The 27,999-nt window shown below is 37.6% G+C and overlaps 1 protein-coding gene across 3 annotated transcripts; it reads left to right on the forward strand.

The window, feature by feature from the left end:
- Positions 1-27,998, forward strand: LOC149420528 (prostaglandin reductase 1-like). 3 transcript variants are annotated; one of them, XM_089636764.1, is made up of 8 exons: positions 1-1,085; positions 2,199-2,415; positions 19,092-19,194; positions 21,199-21,387; positions 22,768-22,886; positions 24,099-24,253; positions 27,275-27,386; positions 27,676-27,998. In XM_089636764.1, the coding sequence occupies exons 2-8, from the start codon at positions 2,310-2,312 to the stop codon at positions 27,903-27,905; spliced, it is 1,014 nt and encodes a 337-aa protein (XP_089492890.1). In that variant the 5' UTR covers positions 1-1,085; positions 2,199-2,309; the 3' UTR covers positions 27,906-27,998. The 3 variants fall into 3 exon arrangements, with proteins under 3 accessions (XP_089492890.1, XP_089492889.1, XP_089492891.1); XM_089636763.1 differs by lacking the exon at positions 1-1,085 and having other exon boundaries at positions 1,934-2,415; XM_089636765.1 differs by lacking the exons at positions 1-1,085; positions 2,199-2,415 and adding an exon at positions 15,580-15,753.
- The last annotated feature ends 1 nt before the right edge of the window (position 27,999 follows it).

Raw genomic sequence — 27,999 nt, forward strand, 5'->3', positions numbered from 1 at the left:
ACTCGAGTCTACCTTTGACTAAGGTTTAAGGATTTTTTAAATGATTTATTTTTGCCTTCACCCATTGGTTAATCTTGGTCATATAAAGTTCAGATTTTCTCTTAAAATTAATTACATTTCTTTTTTACAGGAGAAAAAGTTCAGATTTTCTCTTAAAATTAATTACATTTCTTTTTTACGAAGAAGCCAACTTGGTTATAAAAAATACAGTAAATCCGCAATTTATTATTATGAAGCGTATATGATAACAAAAATGAAGTTCAAGGTTGATAGGTACACAAAACCTACTATGTAGTCCGATAGCAATCATACAAAAACAATGCACAGCTGTGAAGATGTAGGAGGCAAAGATAGATATCTGCCAAATGTATGTAGCAGGGGGAGGCTGCAATAATGTAATTATAAAGAGACATCAGTTTAATAACCCATGTTGACACAACTCTGCAAATGTGAAGTGGTATGGCATGGCTGAAGTGAAGCAGGTGTCATGTGAAGTGGTGTGGTTAGTCATGGGTGGTGTTTTTGTTGTATTGTGTGGTCTAGTGAAATATGGTGTGAAGTAGTGTGGCATGGTACAGAACAGATATTTTCTAGTGAGTCGGATAGTGCACATGATTTGTAAATAACCATTGATGTCAATATAAGCCCGGGTTACTGGCAATAAAATAAAAATAAAATGGTTTGAAGTGGCGTGGTTAGAAATGGATGGTGTTTTTGTTGTATTGTGTTATCTAGTGTGATTCGGTGCGAAACGTGATGTGGTATGGCATTGTTTGAAGTGAAGCAGCTTGGTGTGATGTGGTGTGGTTAGACATGGGTGGTGTTTTTGTAATATTGTGTGGTATAGTGAAATATGGTGTGAAATGTCAAGTAGTGTGGCGTGGTGTGATTTAGCGCAGTTACACATGAGTGGTGTTGCATCTTGTTGCATTGTGTGGTATGGTGTGAAGTGGAGTAACGTGGTGTAGCGTGGTTTGGAGTGAAGTAGCGTGGTATGTTGTGGCATGACATGATGTGATATAAGAAAAATTAAAAATTGCTACCGCCCACACAACCAGTCCGATGGATTAACTATAGCAGGACATGTAGGTTAGCTTTTATAATTTTGTTTAGTTTAAATTTTAATGGAAGAATAACAAGTAGATACACCACTCATTGAAATATGTACGCTTTTTAAACAGTAAAGATAACTAATGAGATATAACCCAACATATTATGTTATCTTCGACAGAATGATAAAAATAAAAGCAATCCAGGGATGTATCAAGACACAAAATATACCTTTTTTTAACAAATGAAAAAAAAAAAAAAACACATGGTTGACATAATTTAGCGACTAAAAATTGACGGTGTTCGTTTTACAATTTAGCAATGCGCAATGCCACTAACGCATTAGTGGTATTGCGCGCTATTTTTTTTACATAGAATTTTAGCTACTCATTCTTACCCATATATATATTTTGAAAAGTGATTTTTGTGTTTAATCTCGACTTCCACAATCTTTAAATTGTTTTGTTTTTTAATGTAAGTTTTCTCATTAATTTTTTCGATTAATAAAGGGGAAAATACTTTAAAAAAATATTTTATTATTATTTTTTATTTAATAATAAATTTGTTACATACATAGACACATTTATTTATAGAATACAAAAAAATATCAAAACAAGCCACAAAAAAAAATTTCTATAAAATTCCCATGATGTGATCAATATTATTGTCTAAATTAATGTCAATATTTTGTCGAGACTGTCCAAAAATCCCAACTGACAAATAAATAATTAAGCTATCAAAAAGGCAAAATAAAGTACATGAAATCAGTTGTGATCTTCGACATTTGCATTAGATTGATATCTGTTGTCTCAATTATCTAGGTCGTTCGTTGTGCCTGAACGAAGTATTAACGATAATATTGACAGTTGACATTGATCGTCTCGTGGGCACTTAATACCTCAGAACTCAAAACCATGGGTCGACTGTACACTATGGAGCATTTTAATGGCATAAACAACCAATTAATTATATTCTAATACAAACCTATTATAATAATTCCTACTAACCCTTACTAATTATTACACCTATTAAGACCAATTTAAGAAATACTTTTAACAATCGATCTAAAAGAAGTATATGAATTTCAAGAAAGGACTGATAAAAATTAATTAACATAAAATATATTATTAAACAAATTTAAAAAATAGTTTCAGCCCTGCCCCTGCTTGTGTTGCCTTGGTCAATCAATATAATTCACACCACGGCTGGCGGGAAGTTTAGTTGCTCTACAGACAGTACAGACTACAGCAGCAATAAACATGGTCAAGGCAAGGAAATACATTCTCGTCAAGCACTTCCAGGGGGAACCCAAGAAGTCCGATCTCAAGATTGTGGAAGAGGAACTCCCCCCGCTACAGGATGGAGGTACTTACCTGGTTTCATTACAATTATTATTATTCATTATTAAAAATTTTGCTGTTAATGGGACATTTTTATGGGGTAAGTATTGTTTTTATTTTTTATAAGTGTGACTCTGACTGTAACTCCGGTTCAATGAACTCTAGAACTTTTGCTTTGAATTTCAGTTCATTTTCACAATTGAAAGTGTTTGTTTGGAGAATTCAACAAGCAATGTAGTACCTACCTATAATATAATATTTTAAACAGAAAATTATTTTAATTGTAATTTTAAAAATTGGAACTTCATGGGTCTGCACTGGTATTATAATATTATCATGCTCATTAACTATTTACCTATGCCCATACCGAACAAAAATAATCTGTGTAATGTAAAAGTGTAAAAATTATTTTTTATGGCTCATAAAAAAATGATATTTTTTAAATTTTATTCAAACCTAACTTTATGAAAAAGTGTTTTCTACTTTAGTTTTAATAAATAAAGTAAAAAAAAAAAAAACAGATCATGCTTATTTTCTCGATGGATGAGATTTTTGTATAGATAAGTATGTACCTACTATTTAAATTTTAATAGTTATTTTCACATTAACTTCACTAATCCTAATGACCCTGAGGAAAATAATTTCCCTAAGGGCCTATGTCATCAAGGGATGCTATGTGAGGGGTATATTTGAGGAGAGGAAGGGGTGATTTTCCTCCCCCCGTGTTGTAGGGGGGAGGAAACACAGAGGCCGGAAAATCGTTCCACAGCCGAGCTGTTAAAACGTCCCTTTCTCATGTGACAAATGTCAACCATTTACATATGTTGAGTGCGCGTTTGGCGTGTTTCCCGACTGTGCACTGGTGGTGAAGGGATCAATGACGCTAATTACCGACGACTTATTGACGTTACCCACGAACTGGCGATGCCTATGTGGGATTTTTTTGCTATCATACATTTATGCATATTATTATTTTTATGTATATGCTGTTTATGAACTCGTGTGTGTGTACGTGTATTGTGTGTGTATGATATGTATGGTGTGTAATACACTATACAGGGTGTATCGGCACTAACCCGACAAACTTTAACCAGCTATTCCTTAGCACATTTGGAGTAAAAAATGTTATGTGCACTTTGCTGTCCGGTAACGTTTTTTTTTAATAAAAAATTAATTAAACATATTTTCACCACATGTCACCACTGTTTTATCCTTTGTCAAAATTTGAAAGCAACATCGCAACTCTCGCGTGTTGCTGCGAACGAAGCCCGTATTACATAATCCAGTACCAGAAAAGAAATATTTTATTTAACAATAATGATTATTCACATTTTTCGTATGCGAATCACTGATTGTCTTCTTGTATTGTACACATCAGTTTTATTTTTGTATCTAAATTGTTTCACCTCTGGAATGCTTTGGTTTCACCTCTTACGCGTTTCACGTATTAAATAGTCTAATTTTGAAACTAAGAAACTAATTAGTAGATTTCCTGAATTTATAATCGAAGTCCAATAATTCTGAGCACTTTTAAAAACAATTTTCCTCACTTAGGTACTTATCAATAATAATAATTGGATTATTTGAACAGCGCCGTTGTTTTTTAAATCACCGTAAGTGCTCTGTCAAAATGTTACTTGCTAGGCTATCCTACAACGTATATTTTTTAATAAATTTAGTTATTTACAACTTCGCGGAATGTGATTTATGAATATTATTGCTTATGTTAAAAGCCTTCCAGAATTACCGGAATATAACGAGCAGCTTGACACACTTAAGTTTATTTCCACTAATTTGAAGGTACAAAGAATGTATAGTTTTAAAAACAATCCCGATGAATCAAAAAACGGTTCATATAAAACTGCTGCGCAACACACTGAGACAAAGGAAAGCACTCACACAAACGTCATGACTGCATTGGATTGACCACCTGCAAATGAATGCTGCCAGATTGCTAATTTATTTAAACAATAATTATTAAATTTTATTTAAAATATCGCAATTTTTTTAAAAAATCGACAATAAATTACAACTATAATTTAAAAAAAATATTCTTAACCCCACGCTTTTTCGTAATTGATTAATTAATTCAGAATTTAAACGTTGCTTGAAATGACTAGCCGTATTTGGTGACCAGATCTGAATATCCAGGTTCAGAATTTAAACGTTGCTTGAAATGACTAGCCGTATTTGGTGACCAGATCTGAATATCCAGGTTTAGAATTTAAACGTTGCTTGAAATGACTAGCCGTATTTGGTGACCAGATCTGAATATCCAGGTTCAGAATTTAAACGTTGCTTGAAATGACTAGCCGTATTTGGTGACCAGATCTGAATATCCAGGTTTAGAATTTAAACGTTGCTTGAAATGACTAGCCGTATTTGGTGACCAGATCTGAATATCCAGGTTCAGAATTTAAACGTTGCTTGAAATGACTAGCCGTATTTGGTGACCAGATCTGAATATCCAGGTTTAGAATTTAAACGTTACTTGAAATGACTAGCCGTATTTGGTGACCAGATCTGAATATCCAGGTTCAGAATTTAAACGTTGCTTGAAATGACTAGCCGTATTTGGTGACCAGATCTGAATATCCAGGTTTAGAATTTAAACGTTGCTTGAAATGACTAGCCGTATTTGGTGACCAGATCTGAATATCCAGGTACTTCCTCACCTTCCACTCCTTCCCTTAGCCATAAAACTTACCCCAATTCAACATAAAAATTGTTTAAATTATCGGATGTAATGAAATGCATAATAATTAGACCCCAAAATACTTAATTATTCAGGGAAATAAACCCCTGAGTCATCAGTTGGAAATACCAACGACATTAAGTGAAATTAACAATGCAATAATCCTATTATTGCATTGTTTAAAATTTCACTTAATTATTAGCATTAGCAAATAATATTGGGATTAGCAAATAATAATTTACGACAATTTACTCGGAAATCAATAAAGCCAGAATAATAAAAAAAGAAAGTTATCACTTACGTCGTCTGTAAGTGGCTTTACCAAAGTTTGATAATGCCGTCAGAAGGTGAAACAGCTGTCACGCGTAATAATAATTACAACTAGCAGAACTTGTTTATAAACACACTGTTTTTATAAATTTTTTAATAAGACTGTTAAAATAAAAAAAATCTCTAAATTGAAATGGAGTTCTACAAACTAAACTTAAAATCAAATAAATTTATTGCGAAGGTTCAAAGTACTGTACTGTAATATTATATTAAATAATTTTTACGTGTTTAATTATTGTTTAAAGTCAGATTAAAGCGATTAAAAAACCCACCTGGCAATTCTTATTCGAGTTTCGTTGTTTTTACGTATTGGCGCGCTTACAAGCATCAGTCGTCTCATTTTTAACCATTAATATTTAGTGTGTAGGAAAGAGAGAAGACGCTTTTCGACACACTTGTCGAAAAACTTGTTGAATGCCGACGGGCATACTCTTCTACAGATTTTATTAAATATTGATATGTAGGTAATATTGATGTGTAAATGAATGACATTGTGAGAATTTTACCAATAAATAATAAATGAAAATGCGGACATGTAGTTTATGTTAATTTTTTTATTGGAGCATTTGTTCGAAGTGACTACCATTATTTTCGATGCAAGCGTGTAGTCTTGTTATATTTTGATTATTTAAGTTTGCAGGATTTGCTTTAATTTCTGCAGCGGCTTCCATCACTCGTTCGAGCAGTTGCTCTCTTGAGGCTATTGGCTTAGCATACACTTTTTCCTTGAGAGCCCCCCACAGGTAGTAATCCAGGGGGGTCAGGTCGGGTGATCTTGGTGGCCAAGCAATGGCCGGACTTCCACGGCCTATCCAACGACCAGGAAACTCGACATCCAAGTAGTTCCGCACGGCAATCGAATAGTGTGGTGGGGCTCCATCGTGCTGGAACCACATTCTCCGTAGTAATTCGAGGTTCACATCTTCCAGAATCTCGCCCAGTTGCACTTGTAAGAACTCCAAATACATCGGTCCATTTAGTCTGGGAGGCAACTCGATTGGACCGAGTATTTGATTTCCCAGGATTCCTGCCCACATGTTGATGGAAAATCTGTCCTGGCTCGACGACTCCCGAACAAGCTTGGGGTTTTGTTCAGCCCAATGGTGCAAGTTGTGCACATTTAGCACTCCTGTTTTAGTGAACTGTGCTTCGTCGGTAAACAATATGTTTTTCATGAAGTCTGCATCTCTTATGACATTATGCAGCATTCTTCTGCAGTACACGACTCTGGAAAAGTGGTCATTCTCCATGAGGCCTTGGCAGCGCCTATAGTGAAAAGGTTTGAGCCCGTGCTTCTTCAGAACTCTCCATACCGCCATGTGTTCCCTGTGTCCTATCATCAGAGCGACCCGACGCACGGACAGCGTGGGGTCTTCGGTAATTAAGTTCAGGATTCTCTCCTCAACTGCCACAGGAACGATGTTGTGTCCTCCGCCGGCGCCTTCAATCCGTCCGATGCCACAGTCACGCAATTGTTGATACATCTGAAACAAAACAACAAATAACAACTGCTTTTATTATTCAGCTCAGTAATAATGTCAAATAAACAATCGCGGGCTTTTTCACTCATTTTATTTTTAAAGAACACTTATTTTAGGCACATATCAGAAAACTTACGTTTTCTCTTCATTTATTTCATTTTTTTATAGTAAAATGTATAACAAAGTGTTTTAAATTATAATTTTCTTAACTAGGTACGGTTGATATCTTGGATTCACAGGGGTGAAATTGAATTCAAGTAATTTAAATAATCCCATGGTGAGAAAGGGAGTGAATTCAATTGCAGTGAATGATGCATTTATTAGAGATTAAAATTAATTAACTTTTTAAAACGCCGTTTAGTGACCACTGAACACAAATCACCTAAAGTACAATTTACATTTTTAAAGTTGGTGGCCCCTTGTTATGTTTTTAATGTTCCCAGTTTAAATTTCAAAAGCGCTTTTTGGCATTATCAATGAATGTAAATAGTTTCAATAAACAATTGATAGGGTACAAACCTGGACAAAGGTAGCATGGTGTGGGACGCGTCTTCCAGGAAACCTCATGCGATACTCCCTTACGGCTGCTCGTGAATTTCCATTGCAAAATCCATAAACAAAAACAATATCTGCTTGCTCGGCAGGTGGATAATTGAGGGGCATATTTCAACAGTAAAAACTTAGATAACAAAACAAAAACGAAACTAGAAACTTGATGACATGCGAACTCCCAAAACAGCACTGACCACTGATACGAGACGGGGTGGCGGGAACCACACGGGACTTGAGACAGAATATGTGTGAAAGAGATGACAGTAGCGCGGCGTTGCCAATTATTTTACCCCTATACTGTGGGCAGTAGCGGAGTGTGGAAATTTTATTTATTTTTTGTTTTTAAAAGAAAAAAAATGTTACCGGACAGCAAAGTGTACATAACATTTTTTACTCCAAATGTGCTAAGGAATAGCTGGTTAAAGTTTGTCGGGTTAGTGCCGATACACCCTGTATATGTATACATATGTGCATGTGTACATATACTTTTCTGTAATTCGCATTGTTTCTTTCTTTTTTTTAATATGTATGTAAAAAACATAATTTGTATTTTAAAACCATGTATGTAACAAAAAAAAAAAAAAAAAAAAAAAAAAAATAAAATAAAAAATTCCTTGTAGCATATTTTGTTATGATACCAGTAGAACAAGGACAGATACCTACCTCACGTCTGTGTTTTAAAGATTGCAATCTGTTTGTCACAATAGGGGAATCTATCAAACAGACCGCCTGTTTCTGAACAGAGTCAGGGGTTTTTTCAGGTATTTTGGTAAATTCAATATTGGGGCGCAATTGCGGTTTGTACAGGGTCAGCAGTTGTTTACTATTTAAGTATCTGCGGGCCCTGTACAATACACCCAGCTTCTGGGAGGCTAACTTGACTCTGGATTCGGTGGAGCCCCCGTGCTTGAGCTGGTCACTTACAAATAATTATAAGCAATAATTAGTCGCCTGAAATATTAATACAAATTGAAATTATCTCCAGAGTAAAAATAAATGCCGCCAACGGGAATTGAACCCGTGCCTTCTGATGTCCGGTCAGGTGCTCTGTATCCACTGAGCTATGTCGGCTTATTTCCAACCCACCAAATGATTCAATATGTACTAGTACCTCAATCAACAATTACTGCTAATTATATTTTTTCACCTGTAAACAACCAACTTTATTTATTTTTTTTTTTTTTTTTTTTTTTTTTTATAGTCGGAGGCGGTTTACTTACGTTCCCCGCGAGCACTTAGGCCATAGGCCCATTGTACTATCTCCCATTTTACCTCATTCCCTTGCCAGTAACCCGGTCCCTTTTATGAAGTTCACCAGGGCTGTCATTGGATATGTGGCGATGTCTTCTGGTTCCACACTGTGTCTTCCCAGGTATCTGAGCCTTATTCCCAGCAGAGCGGGGCATTGGCACCATAGGTGAATTGGAGTCTCTTCCTCCTCTTCACATTTCCTACAGATGTTGGTGTTTTCCACTCCCAACAGTTGCATGTGTCTCCTGAGATGGCAGTGTCCCGTTAATAGTCCTACCAGTTCCCTCAGTGAGTTTCTGTCCATATCGAGTAGTTGCCTGGTTCGGTTAGGGTCCGGTCCGTTTATGAGTACTTTAGATTGCCTCATTCCGGGTGCCTTCTTCCATTCCTTCCAGTGTTGGGATTTGATCCACCTCTTGATATGTAGTTTGGTGTGGCAAGCTGCTACTCCTACGGCCGGCTCAGATCCCACAAGTGGTGCTTTCGCCCCTTTCCTTGCTAGTTCGTCAGCCCGCTCGTTGCCCTCAATACCTTTATGTCCCGGTACCCAGAGCAGGGTTACTTTATTGATGGTCGCCAGTTCTATTAGGATAGTCCTGCATTCCATCACCAGTCTGGAGTCGCATCGGTTACTTTCCAGTGCCATTAAGGCCGCCTGGCTATCAGAACATATGTTTATGTTCTTATTTCTGTACCCGATACTCATATTCTCCTGTGCGCAGACTAAGATGGCTTTCATCTCAGCTTGAAACACAGTGCAGTGCATTCCTAGAGGTATACTGAGTTCCCTCTTAGATCCCTGTAGACAGACCCCGGCCCCTGTTCCTTCCTCCATCTTGGACCCGTCTGTGAACCAGATTAGTTCCTGTTTGGAGTTTGGACCTGGGACCGTGTCCCATTCCTCCCTTGTGGGGTACGTCACTTTAAACAGCTGTCCGAAGAAGTATTCGGCTTGTTTGCCGTCCTGCTTCATCCCAGCCGTCGGACTAATTGCCCTCAGTCTTATTCCTATCTCCGTGTGACTGTTTCTGGGCAACTCTCCTCTCCATTGGCCATTGCAATGTAACCTGTAGGCTGCCGCCATCGCCGCCCCCTCTATTTCTATGTTTAGTGGGGGTAGGTTCAGCAGCACTCCCATGGCTAGTATTGGAGTGGTTCTCATGGCTCCTGTGATGCTTCTGCATGCAAGTCCCTGTATGTGATTGAGTGTGACCATCACTGTTTTCAGTGTTGTTCTCCTCCACCAGACCAGGGCTGCGTGCATGATCCTTGGTTTTACAACGGCTGTGTAAAGCCATTGCATCATTTTAGGTTTGAGACCCCACGTTCTGCCGCAGATTCGCCTAGTTGCCCACATCAGAGCACAGGCCTTTCTGCCTACAGTTTCCACCTGGTTTTTCCAGCTCAGTTTGGCATCTATGATGACTCCGAGGTACTTAACCGTGTCAGAGGGTTCTAATTCCTTTCCATAGAAGGTTGGATTGCTCCATCCTTCTAGTTTCCTTTTACGCGTAAAGATTACTAGTTCTGTCTTGTCTGGGTTGACTGACAGTCCTGTTTCTTCACACCATTCTTCCACTGTTGCCAGTGTTGACTGTATAAGGCCTCGGGTTGTGTCTGCATCCCAACACCTTATTATGGTTGCAATGTCATCCGCATACCCTTGCGTATATAGGCCCCTGTTGTTGAGTTTCCGGATGAGGTTGTCCACCACCAGGCTCCACAGCAAGGGTGATAAGACCCCTCCCTGTGGACACCCTCGTGTCACCAGCACTTTGATGCTTACCTCACCCCTTGTCACCGTAAGTATCCGGCCTGAGAGCATGTTCCTCAGCCACCTTCTGGTGGTTTTGTCGAGTCCATGTCTTTCTGCCGCTTCATCAATGGATTTAATAGTGGTGCAGTTAAATGCTCCCTCTATATCCAGGAATAGCCCTACCGCCAGTTCCCCAGTCGCTTGTGCCTGCTCCAGTTTGTACACCAACCTGTGCAGTGCCGCGTCGACTGACTTACCTGCTTGGTAAGCAAACTGTAACTCGTGGAGGGGCTTCTCTTTCAGTGCCCCGTCCCTTATGTGCCTGTCCATTAGCCTCTCCATTGTCTTCAGAAGAAATGAGGTGAGGCTAATTGGGCGGAATGCACCTGGTTGGTCGTAGTCAGCTCTCCCCGGTTTGGGTATGAACACTACCCTTGTCTTCCGCCATGGTATGGGGATGTATCCGAGGGCACAGCATGCCCTCAGGATCTTCGTCACCGGAAGTAGGATTGTATCTAGGCCCCTCTGTAGAAGTGCCGGAAAGATTCCATCCTCTCCTGCGCTTTTAAAAGGGTCAAACCCTCTGATTGCCCATTTAACTCTGGAGGGAGTAACTATTTTAGCCGCAGTGTCCCAGTCCTTACCTTCCCGTGTAACTCGGGCTGGTGGTGGACCGGTATCATCTGCTTCTAACTTTTTGTAGCCGGGAAAATGTTTCCCCAGCAGTACCTCCAACTCCTCCTCCCAACTGTTGGTATATCCTCCATCAGCTTTTTTGAATGGGCCTTTTGCTGCCCCTGGGTCTTTTGCAAGAATTTTTTGGATTCTTGCAGTCTGTGGGATGGTTTCCACCTCCCCACAGTATTTCTCCCAGGAGCATGTTTTGGCTTTCTGGATTGCCACCTTGTACTCTTTCTGGTATTGCTTGTGGGCATCCCAGTTTCCTGACTTTTTGGCCTTGTTGAAAGCTTGCCTTACTATTTTCCGTAGCTCCTGCAGTCTTCTGCTCCACCACGGTGTTTTGTCCCTGGTACTTGTCTTCAGAGGGCAGCTATTTTCGTATGCCCTTATCATTGAGTCCCTCAGTACTTCTACTGCGTCCTCAATTTCTTCGGGGCAGCCGTATTTAGCTGGGAATCTTGTCATTCCTATATTTAGTTCCTCCGAGTATCTAGTCCAGTCAGTTGCTTTTGGGTTCCTATATGTATCGGTCCCCGTTTTGCTTGTTTCTCCCTCTAGTTTAAATTGTATGTGTCGGTGGTCCGACAGGGATGGTTCGTCCGATACTCTCCATCCTGAGACTCTTAATGTTCCTAGGGTGAGGTCTATCACCTCCTGTCTGTTACTTATAACGAAGGTGGGTTCCCTACCTCTATTAAGAATCTCAAGGTTCACTGTCATCAGGTATTCCAGGAGGTCCTGTCCTCGTTTGTTGATGTCCGTACTCCCCCACACAGTGTGGTGCGAGTTAGCATCTGCTCCGAGTATCAGTTCCCTACCCTTCTCCCTGCAGTCTTGGACGAGTCTCGTTATTTCCCTTGAGGGTGGTGGTTCCACAGAGTCATAGGGCATGTATGCTGATGCCACAACTACTTCCCTGCTTCTTTGGTCCAGCGTGACCTGTAGCTTCACAGCCACTAAGTCCCTACTGCAGTGTTCGGGTAGCAGTGTGCCAGGTATCCCTCTGATGAGAATACAGGCCCTGGGTCTGTCCCCCGACTCGTTATAATAGATTAGACCTTGGTTCATGTTTAGTCCTCTGACCTTCCCCCTATAAGTCCAGGGTTCTTGGATCAGCGCGACGTCCACACTGTCCCGAGTGACTCTACTGCTAAGCACTGCAGTCGCTGCCGGACTGCGGTGCAAGTTTATTTGAATGAACTGTAAGTTTTTAGCCATTACTGCCTAATCCTTAAGTCATTCCTCCTATTTACGCTCCTCGGTGTTAGGAGAGCGCACCGTGAAAGTGGCCTTCCTTATCCCGACATGCGCCGTCATCCCCATCTCCCTCAGCACCTTCACACTTTCCTCGTCCACACTCATGATCAGGCGATACATGTTCTTATCCCTGATCGAGTCGTGGACGATCCATTTTTTTGTGTGTAGCCGGGGAGTCTGGTTCTCCAGCAGTTGTAGCAACCTATCGGTGCTTACTGCTCCATTTTCGGGGATTACTGCCATAACCTTTACGTACTTTGGCAGTTCCTGCAACCCCACCACCTCCAGGTCGCAGCCCTGCCATTTCCGTATGGTCGGCACCATCTCCCTCAGCCATGTCTCTGACTCCTTGTCGGAGCAGGTCATTTTCAGGACGCCCCTCTGAGTGAAGCATTCGTCGAATCTGGGTTTGAACTGCCCCTTTGGGATGCTCAAAATCAGATCCGCGGCCGCCTCACTCACGAGGGCCTCCTGCTCTTTTGTAAATTCTTCCTCTCTGTTCCTATGTACTACAGCCACTCGAATTTTATTTCCAGCGGCTTCCGCATAGGTAGCAGAGGTGAGAATTCCTCGGGGCTTTTTCCTGGAATTTCCCGGTGAAAGCCCCAAGGGTTTAGGTTCTGGTGAGGTTCTTCTCCTCTTCCCAGCCTTCTTTTCCCCGGGCGTTCCAGGTTGCTCCCGGTTACCTTCTGCGGTCCCCGTTAGCTTCCGGTCTGTCCCTGGTTTGCCTTGCCTGGTTCCGGCCTTCGAGGTCCCTGGTTGTCCCCAGCGGACTTTTACAATCCCTGGTTGTTCCCGGTTTCCTTCCTGCCGCCCCTGCTTCTCTCTTTTGAGTTTTCTCCTCGCAGCCCCACTGAGTTTCTTCCCACTGATGTGAATTTTCTTCACATCGTCTGACAGGGACTTTACCTTGTCTTCCTCAGCGGTGGTTGTTGGAGTGAGTCTCTTCTTTAAGTCCCCCCCTCTCCGCTGGTTCCCCGAGGGCCCCAGTTGGAGTCGGGGGTTCTTAAAGAAGTTATTTTCCAGGTCCCCTGATGGTCCCTGCATTTCCACGTCTGGATCTCCTGGGGGATCCCGCCGTGTTGCGTCCGTCGGAGGTCCTTCTTTATGGTTCCCAGAGGGCCCCTCAAGGGAAGAGTCCACTAGGGTGGTCCCATCTCTCCTCTCCACTTCCTCTTGGTTCCTCAAAGGCCCCAAGAGGGATGAGTCCACCGAGGCGGCCTCAACTCCTCCTTCCACTCCCCCTAGGTTCCTTAAAGGTCCCTCGTCAGTGTTGTTTTGGTTTTTGTTTTTACAGTCCATATTTGGTCCCACGAGTATCTAGGGAAATAAAAGGTCCACCCCAGCAGAGCCCCGAATGCTGGGGTAAGGTCTGTATACTCCGAGATGCGACCTTGTGTCTCGGAGGAACCGTTCGTGACACTGTTCCCCAGTGTCATTCAGCCCTGAGCACGGTATCTCACACCTTAGCTTGGGATGGCTATTGCAGGTCGTGTTTCCACTCCCTGAGCGATGGGTTCGCCACACTCCCTACGCTAAACTTTATTTATTACTAATTATTGCTTATCCTTTGTGCTATGCATAAAACCTTGTCTTATAAACATTAGTTTATCATTAAAAAAAATAATGGTCACTTAGAGTTACACCAAGCATCTCAATGGATGATTTCTTCTGTTGAAGGAGACTAGATTATCATTTCGATCCCTTTTAGACGTAATCATACATGATTGGGTATTTGAAACATTAATAATATTTCTAAAATATGTTTAGCCTAAATAATGTTTCGATTCCATCAAAACTGTGAAAAACAACAATGAAATATTTTAAATACAAACATAATCTGAGTTTAATCTCTATAACAAACCAGATTGAAATGTGGATATTGTGAACTGGTTCCGTGGCCCGTTAGAATTAACAGATTTAGAAGTAGATCATTTTAATGTTTTATTAATTTTTTAATGAAGATTTATAAATTCTATTTGTAATAATACAAGAAAATACTTATATATTGAGAATCGGTGTTTGTTAATCTATTATTATGTATATTTATTTTAAGCCATAATACATTTCACTGAAGTTCCTTAGGTCATTTTTATAGTGAATTTTATTTGGAAAAATTGTGTAATAGGGAATTCTCTTCACACCAAAAAATCACTTATTATTAATTATTCATATGTAGAAACACTTCAGACACAAGAGTACATAGTTTTTATAATTTTCAAAAATCATTTATTAAAGTTGTAATGACTTTAAAAACAGGCGCGAACGAAATATTTCAATGCAGCTAAGAACGCCCGGTGATTGGTCAAGCGTTCAAGGGCGAACGATGACGTCGCGGTTGACCGGCCTGAGTAGATCCTGCAAACCTATTCACTTTAGCTGTGTTTCGCCATTAGGAAATCGTACCGTCATCTTCTCGCTTTATTTTCGTTTCCCGTTTTGCTGTTAACAATCAGTCTTTATCAAGACTTCTCTTATTAGTTCCGTGTAGGTCTCTTTTTGTTATTTCATTCGTTATCATTTAGCCTAGTTTATTAGTAGAGACGATTTGTCCCGTATTATTGTTGTGCGTGCTAGCTAGATTTGCGATGCCGAAGGCCGAGCAAGGATTTCAGAATGCTACGTCTGCAAATCTTCCTCGAGTGGATATGATGATGGCGTTGAACTACACGTATTACACGCAACAAAATAGCTGTGCAGTATAGATTGACTTCGTGTTACTTCCAATACAAAACTAGGTCTTTACACACATTCTTTGCTTCATTCACATTCATACATCGTATCTCACGTTTATATGTTTTTTTTATGTAGAGTATTTTGTTCACTTGATTGTGTCATGACTTCCTCAAACGTCCCCGACTTCTTTACCATTCATATTCACGTCATATATTCGCTTTACACTCCTTTCTTTGTTCATTCGCACTACATATCTAAACTATCATATCTAAAGCATCCCTTTTTATATGCTTTCATCATCAGCCTTGCATTCTTTACAAAAAAAGTTATGGTATTTGTTGACGCTAAAATTTGTGCAAATATTCCTATCAAAATAATTACGCGACGAACCACTTTATTTTTAGTTTTAAAATTTTGAAATTTGAACCCAAGTTAATACTGCACATATATATATATATATATATATGGTTATTGGTTATGTAAGAAATTTTTCGTTTTGATAGACTCTGATAGACTTTAATCCACGCTTTCCTTCTCTTGATATCAACTGGCACATGTACAAAGTGTTTCTCTGGAGTAGATACAGTTGTATTTGTACACAATGGTACAAAACACCACCTCTTAGGAATCCGTTTATTAACATCTACATCCATTGCAAATGAATGACAGCTAACGTCATGTAAGGTAGGTTAGGTCACAACACATTTGTTTATTTACTTTTATACATATAATACAATATTTAACTGCAACTTGAGGTCAAAAAGTGGTAAAATAAATAGTAATAACTATGTGGATTGTAAATATACCACAAACACAACGAATAACACTTAAAAGGGAGAATAATGCGAGATGCAATTCATCAATACGTTGATCCCCTTGGTTTAACCAGCAACAAGCAAGACAGGCGGCGATGGCGGCAAAGGTGTGACGTAGCACTTGTGACGTAGCGGTCAAGCTGGCGCATGACCGTTTTCAGAGCCGAAATAGCACGCAATTTTTAAAACAACTACAAATAATTGAAAATGCATTTAGAAAAAAAGAAAAAAAGAGGCACATAATAAAATAATTATCTTTATTGAAATAAATTATTTACAAAATGCACGAGAATTCCCTATTCTTTTTTTGAAAAAAAAATGTTTCGAATAAAAAATGATTTTTAATTGTAGGTAGGTATTTTAGTACCTACTTACAAATGCTATGATTTCAGACGAAATTTTGGTTTTGGTTTATTAAATAAAAGAAAATTAGAAACATGTTTTATAGACGCGATGGTGAGTGGTTTATTTATGACGCGAGGTCTACTGATCACAAAAGTACCAATAACTACTTATCTTAATGTTTTTTACTGTACAGATTACAGATATTATTTAAGTGAACCGAAGCATGTAAAATTAATTATGATTGCAGAACTCTCACTTTTCTTTGGTCACCCATCACAATTCATCTCCAACTAGGTATCTTCCTAATTGTAATTGTATATTTTTCACAGAAAATATACTATTTGTGAATAACCACACTGTTTGTAAGAAGGTTTATAAGTACATTTCATAGTAAACAATGCAATGCACTTTTATTGAAGAATTTTTCATTATCTGTACTCTATATATAACCCACTTTTAATTTGAATATTTTATAGGCGATAATATTATATTTACCAGACTTAAGAGTCTGTAGGTTAACTTAAAAGTCACGAGATTTAAGCACGACATAACAGACAGAAAAAATTAGCAATTATAGATAAGCTATACTTTCTAATCAGATTATGAGAAATTATCACATCATTCACATATCTTTTTATGTAAAAAAAATTAAATCATAGTTATCTGTAATAAAAATCATTGGTAATTATTTACCTACGACTACCGTTTGAGAAAATATTCCGTACACGTTAGGTTAGGTTGGATTAGGTAGAATTAAATCACAAACCAGTCTATACAAACCTAGCGTAGCCCACAAACTACTTGAAAACTGGGATATAGCTTTAAAGGGGACGCGAGCAGGCGTTATTAAAGGGGCAATTTTTTGTAGTAGTAAAAACGGTAGTCGTAGGTAAATATTTACCAAATCATTAATCATATTACATCAAATAAGTATTAATCATAAATAAACCAATCACGTATTAATTAACAATTTGCGAAACTTATGGGTTTTGAGATAGTATTGCCGCAGGCGAACTTGTATTGGATTTTTTTTTTAATTGCTTCAAACTTTCAGTATTAAATTTAAATTTAGGTAAGTACCTACATAAACTTTGTTAAACTTCCTTCAGATCGGACACTGGACAGGGCCAAAATAATTGAATTTGAAAATAGTTAAAGCCATGAAAAAAAAAAAAAAGAATAAAGTGTGAAAATAAACACACATAATTAAATATAACATTTTCGGTTGTTGGTGGACGGGTAAGTCAGTAAGTAATGTAATATATTCCTTCCTAATAAATGTGTAACTTTATTCAAGTTCAAAGTAAATACTTATAATAATTCAAAATTAGAACTACATACTCATAAATAAGTACCAAATTAATTTGTGAATTAATAATTCTTTACTTAAAATGCGTACTTATTTCTTTTGTTCAAATGCTTCACAAAATATGCTTAGATGGATTTATAAAGTGAAAATAACATTACTGAGACAACTCGCGAGGTTTCATACTTTTGCGGCCCGTTCATATACATGTTCTTTGAACGGCTATCCTTTTCATGAAAAGCTTCACAAATCCCGCAATTATAATATCCTGTAATTTTTCACGGGTCTGCGCTAGAGATAAGTAGGTTCTGCGTTTTGCCGGTGACCTCCGAGGACTGCTTCCTTTTAAAAGAACTCGAGTTCTAGGAGTGGATCCGAGTTCTGAGTTCTTGGGTACGAACTGTGTACTGCTACTGGGTGCTGTGACAGGTAACGGGACACACGGCTTAGGCCGCGAACTCAGTCCTGGACCCGGACTAGCTGCACCAGGACTTGGACATATACACCCAAGTATTTATTTTTTAATTAAAAAAAGTATACAAAACATAGCTACACGGATTATATTTCCAAGAGTTAAGAAACTCAATTAAATTAATCAAATATTAACTGACACTGAAGATTAGTTTTTTTACAATCACTCAAATAATTTGTTGCTTGTATTAAATTCTACGTTATTATTATTATTTAACTAATTAACTCATCGGTACCGAAAAAGAAACGCACTATCACATCAATTTTATTGAACAATAAACAATATTTTCACTCACCGTAAAGTCTACCACCACTCACCAAGAACTCGAGAGGATGCGGGGGGACGCTGGTGCCGGGAATGCAGGAAGCGACAGTGCCGAACGCTGGGTACATATGAAGAGGCATTCCGGGTCCTAGTTCTCTTTAGCGGTTGATTTGAAAAAAGAATAGGAGTGAGATCCGCTTCCCGCAAAAGACTCGGGTTCAATTCTCGGAACTCACTTTCCGGCTGAACTTACACACTGCTTTGATTAATTATTTATCAATCAAAACATTTCAAGACTACAGGCTCACCCACACGTACACTTTGGAGAGGCGGTACCACTTGCCGCTCCAGGCTGCCGCGTAGAAAAGTCTCACAACGGACTGGGCTGTAAACCGTTACCTTACTTTTGAACATAACTTGTCTGCGCATCAGCCTGTAGTGGTGCGCAGTACCATCGCTCCAAAGAGGACATGTAATAGCCGCTATTTCAAATCCATAGATTCCATATTGATTAGCGGGCTTTACACATACGGTTAGGAACAAGCGTTCCGTGCGCCGCTCCAGCCCCTGCACAATCTTACAATGGACTGCGCTGTAAGCCGTTAAACCCCCTCCAGGCCACTCAATTTGGTTGGTTCAACCGTGTATCAACCGTTGAGTGTAGCACACAGACAATGTGATGGTTGATTAAATTTCGTCAGTTGCTCCTCTGGGGAAGAAGAGCAGCATGCCTCCTACTTTATAAAAAAAAAAACAAAAATTCAAAGATAAATGATTTAGAGTAAGTAGATAAACAAAATAATTATATTTTGTTTTTCAGAATTCCTTTCCAAAGCCGAGTACTTGAGCGTGGACCCATACATGAGGCCTTACATGAGAAGCTTCCCAGTGGGCGCTGATATGATTGGATCTCAGGTTGCAAGGTGAGTTTAATCAATATGTAGCTATGTTATTATACCATAATATAGTGAGTTATAAACAAATTAGTTTGAAAAAAATAACACACACAAAATGTTCTAGAAGCACCCTACAGTGGAATCTTGTTGATTCGGAACTACATACATATCTAAAACCATATAGTGCTGGATTACTGTAAATAAAAACATCAAAATGTATATGTATTGATTTGGAAAGTGCCAATGTTTAATTATAAAATGGGACGTGTGGGATTGCATCAACCTCTCCACATCCTGGATAAAAAATACAACTTATTACATATTACTATTTTTGCTATGCAATTTTCATGATGTCAAAATTCAAAGTTTGATGGTTTTTGCTTCTATATGTATATATATAAGTCATCAAAATTCTACTATCTGGTTTATGAGGGTTTTTTTCAGCTGTAGAAAGTTACCAGATTTCTGTTACTAGATCTAGTCAAGATTATTATTAGGGTTTCAGCAGCTACAGAAAGTCATAATTTATTTATTTATTTTATTATAAGAACTTGTTATCATGCTATGTAGTTAAGATTATTTTGAGCACAGACTTGAATGATTCATATATTCTGCAAATCATCGTTATGTCATTGCATACATAATTATTACCTACCTTGAAAAGTTTTTGAACAACAGTTTCTTGACTTAAAAAATATGTTTTGTTGGGCAAACGATGTACATATAACCACAAGGTTTGTCAAGAATAATAATTGTTTGTTGTTCTGTCACTAACAAGATCTATAAAACTGTGACGGTTACTACAGGGGATGTAGTAAAGATGGAAGATAGCTAACCACCAAGGCTTCTCTAAATAAGTATTAGTACTAGTACTATAAATGAGTATTAGAAGGTCTAAACTTGGTGGCCGAATGGTGTTGAGACAAACCCCACATCTTTAGGCATAAGTAACAAGAGTGGAGGCATTTCATAACGGTGGCTAGGCCGCTTTAATTTAATGCCAATAGTGATAATAATTTAACTCATTTCATCAACACCATCTGCGAATAAGAATGGTACACGAATGTTTCAAGTAATTTTAAGTAGAACATAAGTTATTGTTACGGCTTATCTGAGATAAGTAGTTATGTACCTGAAATGTCTACACATCAGGAGTTATACTATCATAATCAGTTGAACGATGGCTACCCATATTTAGGTCTCATCACTCTAGGCCTTGAGAGATGGCTGCCTAAATTTAGGTAAAAGATTTTTCAAAGTAATTTTCAATTTATTTAGAAATTCGAAATTTTTATTAAACCTACCATATAGGAAAAATGATGAAAGGTGGATTCATTAGCTTTAAACCACAGTATGGAGTTTATATGTTTCCAATTAATATTCGGAGGTATAACTTTTCGAATGAGCGCGGCCGAATACAAAACCGAATGCACAAACATTTTTTTTTTTTTTTTTAATGATTTATTGTCTTCTTTTCATTGGTAACATATAGATATAATGATATCCTCACTGGGATCTCCCGTGCTGAGGATGTCATTTACATATTATAATTTAATTATAAGAAATTAATATTACAATAAAGTAACATATGAATTTAATTATAAACATATATCATATACTTTTTTTTTTTAAATGATTTGGTTCAATGTTTGTGGTAATTTTTGTGAAAACGCATCACAGGAGACCCGCCTTAATAGGTATGTAAAATGTATGGGTTTATATTACTAAGAAACTTTTAATTTACATGCATTCGCATACCGTTATGTAAATAAAACAGTAAATAAAAAGCGTCTTTATTCAAATCTTTACATTTTGCTTCTCTGTTATGTTGTCGTGCTGTGCCATGCCGATGTCATAGTAATTATAAAAGCGCCCATTTGTCTATATTATTATGACATTCGTGAAAATGGCGTTTATATTGAGGTTAAGGACAATTCCTTATCCTTAAGTAGAACTGGAATCTCCCCTCTTTTATTTGTAAGAGATCTTCCATTAATTTGATAAATTAAACACAATCTTTTCTTTCAACAGAATCATTGAGAGTAGAAATAAAGATTATCCCGTTGGACGGCTGGTGGTGGCAAACTACGGCTGGAGGGACTACACCATCGATGGTGGCAAGCACTTCGACAAGCCTGCCCTTATCTCCCGCACCTACCTCCTTCCGGAGCTGGGGGACCTCCCCTCTTCCCTCGGCCTTGGGGTCCTCGGTATGCCAGGGTAAGATAATATTAATACACATATTCTTCTTTTTTCATAAGGTGGGGGGGCCAGAGAGGGACATCTAGGTCTGTGAGCCAGTCTAGTGCCTCAGGCGTCGCTCAGTTGACTTCATAAATCCTACAGCGGAATGAATGGAGCGGGCATTCGTTGACCGCATGTTTGGTGGTCTAAACCGTACCGGATTAACACATCGCAGACTCTTCAAAGTCTCACCTACGCATCATGAGGGCACAGCGACTGCAGAAGCACCTTATCCTACTGAATGAGGACCAGAGTTTATGAGGCAGTGAGAACGCAGGCTATCCCAGATGGATTATGTCTCAAGCAGATGGGCATTTTCTACGTCGGTCGATTGTCACTCAAGTCCCACCCATTTTCTGGAGTGAGAGATAACCAGAGAAGCCTCTCTCTTTCCGTCCAGAAGGGTTTTCGGAACTTCGGGCGGCATGCAGGGTGAGATCATTGTGCAAAGGTATTGCACTATTTTGCAGCGCCTTCTTGTATTCCCTTCCATTCTTATATACCTATAACAAAAAAACAATAACACTCAGGAACTTGGAGGACATTACACCAAGAAAAAAAACACTTGTTCACCTCAGTTAATAGGTTCTTCGCCCAGTTGTTTGACCTTTCAGTTTTGACATTGTTATCAAATCGGCCATCAGTGCCATTTAGATAATTTTTTTGTTTTCCCTGTGTTTGAGTGTTATTTCTTTATTTGGTATTTTGCCACATAAAAATTATTATTTGCCGTCCGTGAACAAAATTTAAAGTGATTTTTTGTAATAACTAAAATAAGTAAAACCTCAAATTGTAATATTTAATCATTGAAGATAATATTGGCAGGTCTCAAATGAGAATTTAAAACAGAAAAATCATAAAAAGATTCGGTTGCATCTAGGAATTGAACCCAGAACCTCAGCCTTGCTGGAGCTTTACTCTACCACTGAGCTAATTCGACCATATTTCCTTCAGTCATACTTAACTGAATCATACTTCGACTAACAACTAACAACATTAACTTCATTTTCTTAGTGCATATTTTTATTGGCAGCTATCTTTATGTATGATTGCAGGATTCTTCCCGAACTAAATGCAACCTAGAAAGTGTGTTGGATAAATACATCAAATTTTATTTTAATATGTCACATCTATTGACTTTTATACAAGTCTAGGATAAATATTTTTATTTTTGGAATAACCTAATAAGTAACAAAACCAGAAATTGTAATATTTAATCATTGAAGTCAAAATTAGTGACTCTCAAACGAAAATTTAAAACAGAAAACCAAAAAAAGATTCGCTAATATTGTCTTGAATATTACACTTAATTCTGTTTTCTAAATAGAGTAATGTATTGTTTTTGTTTATTTGTAGAAACACTTCCTATTTCGGCCTGCTAGAGCTATGCCAGCCCAAGGAAGGAGAGACTGTTGTAATAACGGGAGCCGCGGGAGCCGTTGGTTCTCACGTTGGACAGATTGCCAAAATCAAAGGTTCGTCATTATTATAGAACTAACCCGAAACCAAAAAGTTCTTATATTTGTTGCTATAATATTATATTTTATCAGTGATGCACGCACAACCCGCAGCCCAAACCTGTTTATCAAACTACAAAATCCAGTCCATACGCACCGATTATCACATTCTAATACTGGAACATGTTTCAACGAACGTAATAGCGCCTCTAATTGTATAGTTCTATGAACAAAAGTATCAACATAAATTAACTGTACTAAATATCTTCTATCATTGAAATACAAATTTAGTCAATTGTTCAAAATTTTAAATCTCCAAAAGTTCTTCACCAATTGCTTTGAAATTTTGACACAATGTTACATTCGAATATGCATGTGTTTTTATATACCTGTATTATATGAATGTCACCTGGGACAGGTAAAAACATGTTTTTTTAAAAGCGCAATCTGCTGGACAAATTATTTTACGAGCAATAATTATTCGCCTGAAACACTCATCCACATTGAAAAATCTCCTGATAAAAGATACATGACGCCAACGGGACTCGAACCCGTGTCCCTTCGATGTTGGACAAACATTATTTTTTTTAGACAGCGCCATCTGTTGGACATAAAAGCAATTATTTTTTTTTCAAATATTTTTTTCTCTATCTACACAGACAGATTAAGCCACAGCAACGCGTGACGGGGCACAGCTAGTATTATAATATTGATGTTCTAAAAAACATCAACAATATCGAAGTATTTGTTTCCGAAATTTTGAATCCGTTTTATAGGAGTATAGCATTTTGACGTTAGAGTAGAATGATTATCACAATAATATGGTTGGTACTGGCTTGTAACTCTCCTGCCGGGTACATGGGAAGAAATTAAATATAGCATTTCAGGGGGATACAACTTCGAAATAATTTTAAACAAACATTAAATCATAAATAATTCTTCATTCAGATAATTTTAATAAATTTAATTACTAAAGTAGGCAGCCGTAATATAGACATTCATAATCTAGAATGTTTACTCCACTAGTTTTCCAGAGACACATCTGTGTTGAATCAAGTGACTTCTGATGTAGTTATGCAGTCTGAATGACTTCAGCTCTCAATCATTCTGTTATGATCTCCATCAACTTTCCTCCACCATTTGAAGAAGAAGACTTTGCTCGGCAGAACTGGTTGGAACTGCAAATAATTGATTTATGTATGTTTTATAATATTTGTTTATGTGATGCAGGTTGCAAAGTCATTGGATTTGCCGGCTCTGATGCCAAATGCAAATGGCTGAAGGAAGAATTGGGTTTCGATCAAGCCTTCAATTACAAGACTGTAAATGCCGCCGCAGCACTGAAGGAGGCCGCCCCCAATGGAGTAGACTGCTACTTTGACAATGTAAACATTTTTATTTTTAAATTTCAAAATAAGATATACATAACACCTAAGATTTATAGTACACTTATATTATATACTTGGGACAGGGTGGCCACAGACCTGGAAAACCGGGAAAACCGGGAATTATCAGGGAATTTTACCTAACCGGGAATTATCAGGGAAATGTCAGGGAATTTTAAAATATTCTTAAAATATCAGGGAATTCCAAAAATAAAACGAAATTCGTTATTTACGATTTGTGAAGTCCCAAAGTTGTGTTTTATTACTTTTACTTGCGGCGTGTGTAACAAAAGATATGCCGACAAAGACAACTAGATAAGTAGGTATTTTATTATTATTATTTTCGTAAATAGCCCTTGCAACACAATCATGTCGTAAACCCCCCGCCTTGGTTTTTCCCCTATAGGTACTATGTAGGTGCGAAATCTGTAAAGAAAAAGCTAGCAAAGTTACGACAAAGTGTCAAAAGGGTCGGACAAAAACGTACGGTCGTAATAAAATTTAAAGATCATCATTATCAACATTTTTACAAAGTGTCAATATAGTAGAACCTCGTTAATTCGAAATCCACGGGACATCAAAAATCAAATTTCGAATTAACGAATTCCCACGTAATTCGAATTTTTATGAAAAAAAAAATACGCCGAAAATCGATTTTCTCGGCCGCCTCTTCAAATCCGGGTGGTATTTTAGTTGTAAATTCGTATTAATACCAATTATTTCTTTATTTTCGCGGCCGATTACCGTAGCGGCGGGCCCTTTAAATTCAGATATTTGCTATAAATTCGTAAAAATGCTATATATTCACGCTTAAATCGAGATTTCGCTGCCGATTTCGGTCGCGGCCTACCCTTTAAATTGAGATATTCGTAAAAATACGATATATTTCCGCGTAAATCGAGATTTCGCGGTAATTTTCCGTCGCAGCCGGCCCATTATTTCAAATATCTGAATTTAAATTCGTAAAAATATGATATATTTCCGCGTTAAACGAGCATTCGCGGTCGTATTACGTCGCGGCCGGCTCTTAAAATTCAGATTCGAAAAAAATTAGCAAAAATACGATATATTTCCGTGTAAATCGAGAATGCGCGGCCGATTTCCGTCGCGGCCGACCCTTTAAATTAAGATATTTGATGTAAATTCGTAAAAATATGAAATATTTCCGCGTAAATCGAATTTTATTGGCAGTTTTTCGTCGCGGCCGGCCTTTTAAGTTCAGATATTTGAAGTAAATTCGTAAAAATATGTCATATTTCGGCGTGAATCGAAATTTTTCGGCCGATTTTTTAACTCGGATATTCGAAGTAAAGTTAGTAAAAATACGATATATTTCCGCGTAAATTGAAATTTCGCGTCCGATTTCCGTCGCGGCGGGCCCTTTAAAAATCAGATATTCGAAATAAATTCGTAAATATACGTTACATTTACGCGTAAATCGAAATTTCGCGGCCGACCCTTTAAATACAGATATTTGGTGTAAACTCGTAAAACTACGACATATATCTGCGTAAAACGTATTTTCTCGGCTCTTCAAACTCGGATATTCGAAATAAATTTGAAAAAATACAACATTCCAGTGTAAATCGATTCAGATTTACAAAATAATAATACTAATTAGGACGATGTATAACTACGCAAAAATACATTTTTCGGCGTTTTACTGCCACGGCTGACTTTTAGATTCAGATTTACGAAATATTATGATTTATTTTCGCAAAAATCAATTTTTTTCGAATTTCACGAACAAATGTTCGTGCGATGACAAAAATAAAATTCCAATTACGAATTAACGAATTTCGAATTAAAAAAAATTTTGTATGAAAAAATTTTTCTGCGGAAATTTTTTTGGCGAAAATTTCGAACTATCGGGGTTCTACTGTACTTAATTTTGTTTATTTGTCTATTTTTGTCTGGTCTTTTCATTTGTACACAAATTGTCTTCAGGCGAAATATCATAAATTTGTAATAAGTGTATTTTGTTTTGAATAGATCATTGTGGTGCAAGGAAATAATAAATGCTTTAGATGAAGGAATTCCCTTTATTTATGTATCTGTTCTAATTTTCTGGCGTAGATGAAAATCGTGTTTCAAAAATAAAATTTTGAACGATATGTCCTTATACCAAATAAAACATATCAGGGAAAAATATAGAAACTGCCCTGGAAAACCTGGAATTATCAGGGAATTTTGAAATCCGTTTTTTGTGGCCACCCTGTTGGGAGGAGTTTTTTTTCTCAGAATTTGAACAATTCATGAAATTTCAAAGTTAATTTTCAAGTTCTGTTATTTCAGTTCTATGAAACAATTAGCCAATGATGAAATAATAACACAACTTGAATAGAACTTTCACAGAACTTGAATTCTAAGTCAATTAACTGCTGTGATTATCATACAATAACCAGATTATTGATAACCTCTCGATAAAAATTACAATTTAAAACCCAATGACACACAATCTTAGAGAAAAACTGAATTCCAACAAAGAAATTGAATGACACGTCTGTATATTAATTTATTCACACTTGACAGTTTTTAAAGCATTTTATATTACTTCAATGTTTACTTATAATTCAATTTCTGTTACAACAGATTTCCAAGATAAAATTATTCGCACAACTAGTTTCTCGTTGGGTTCAATTTATCATAAATTTATCTATGAGCAGTAGAGTAAAGGCATAAAGTGAAGATATCTCTCTCCCTCTTTCTTATAAAAACGATGAATTTAACAGAAAGAGATGTCACAACAGAGCTCTCAGTCACAGAACAAAAGAACAAGTTTGTTGGGGAGTAATAAATTAACTGTCACGGCTCAAATTCTGCGTCGAACGCAAAAACACACTTGAATTTGTTACATCCAAATTTTTTTGATGTAACCTAAATGTAATGGCATAATTCATAAACCGATTTCCGGCGTTTATGAATCTTAGATTCAAAACCGATTTAATGATTACTGAAGGTTTCCAGAAACATGTTGGATGAAAGCACCGGTTGTACTTAATGAATGAACCTTGGTTCTAGGTTGGAGGAGAGCTGAGTTCTATAATCCTCAACAAAATGAACCGCTTTGGAAGAATTTCAGTTTGCGGTTCCATCTCTTCCTACAATGAAGATCCCGCTAAACTACCTCAAGGTAAGAATTTATTATTTCCTATTACTAATTATAACTCCATCTTGAAAACCAATAAATTATTATTTCGACTCGTTGCTACATACTACATATATACATTAGTTTGTAGCAATGAGTCGTTCATACTACTCTATGTTTCAAATGAACTCTGAACTGTGTGAACTATAATAAAATATTATAAAGTACAGTGTGCTACTCTGAATAATACAACTCCTCTTTTGATTTTTTATGTTTTAACTAATATCCAACAAGCTTTGTAAAGGAGACCTATCAATATAATTTTTTTTTTCAGTTGCAATCCTGCAGCCCACCTTTGTCTTCAACGAGCTGAAGATGGAGGGCTTCATCGTCAGTCGTTGGATATCCCGCTGGACCGAGGGAATCCAGCAGAACCTCGAGTGGATACAGGAGGGAAAACTTAAGTACAGGGAAACCATCACCAATGGATTCGAAAACATGTTTGAAGCTTTCGTTGGCATGCTCCGCGGAGAAAACACCGGAAAGGCTATCATCAAGGTGTAATTCTTCCATATAAAGCCACATACTAACAGTGAAACTCTATTATAAGATTTAAAGGATGTATCTATTTATTAAAATCAATTATAAAAATATAAAT

This window comes from Hesperophylax consimilis, chromosome 10 (genome assembly GCF_061612785.1).
Source record: "Hesperophylax consimilis isolate HC1 chromosome 10, BYU_Hcon_1.0, whole genome shotgun sequence".
NCBI lineage: Eukaryota > Metazoa > Arthropoda > Insecta > Trichoptera > Limnephilidae > Hesperophylax > Hesperophylax consimilis.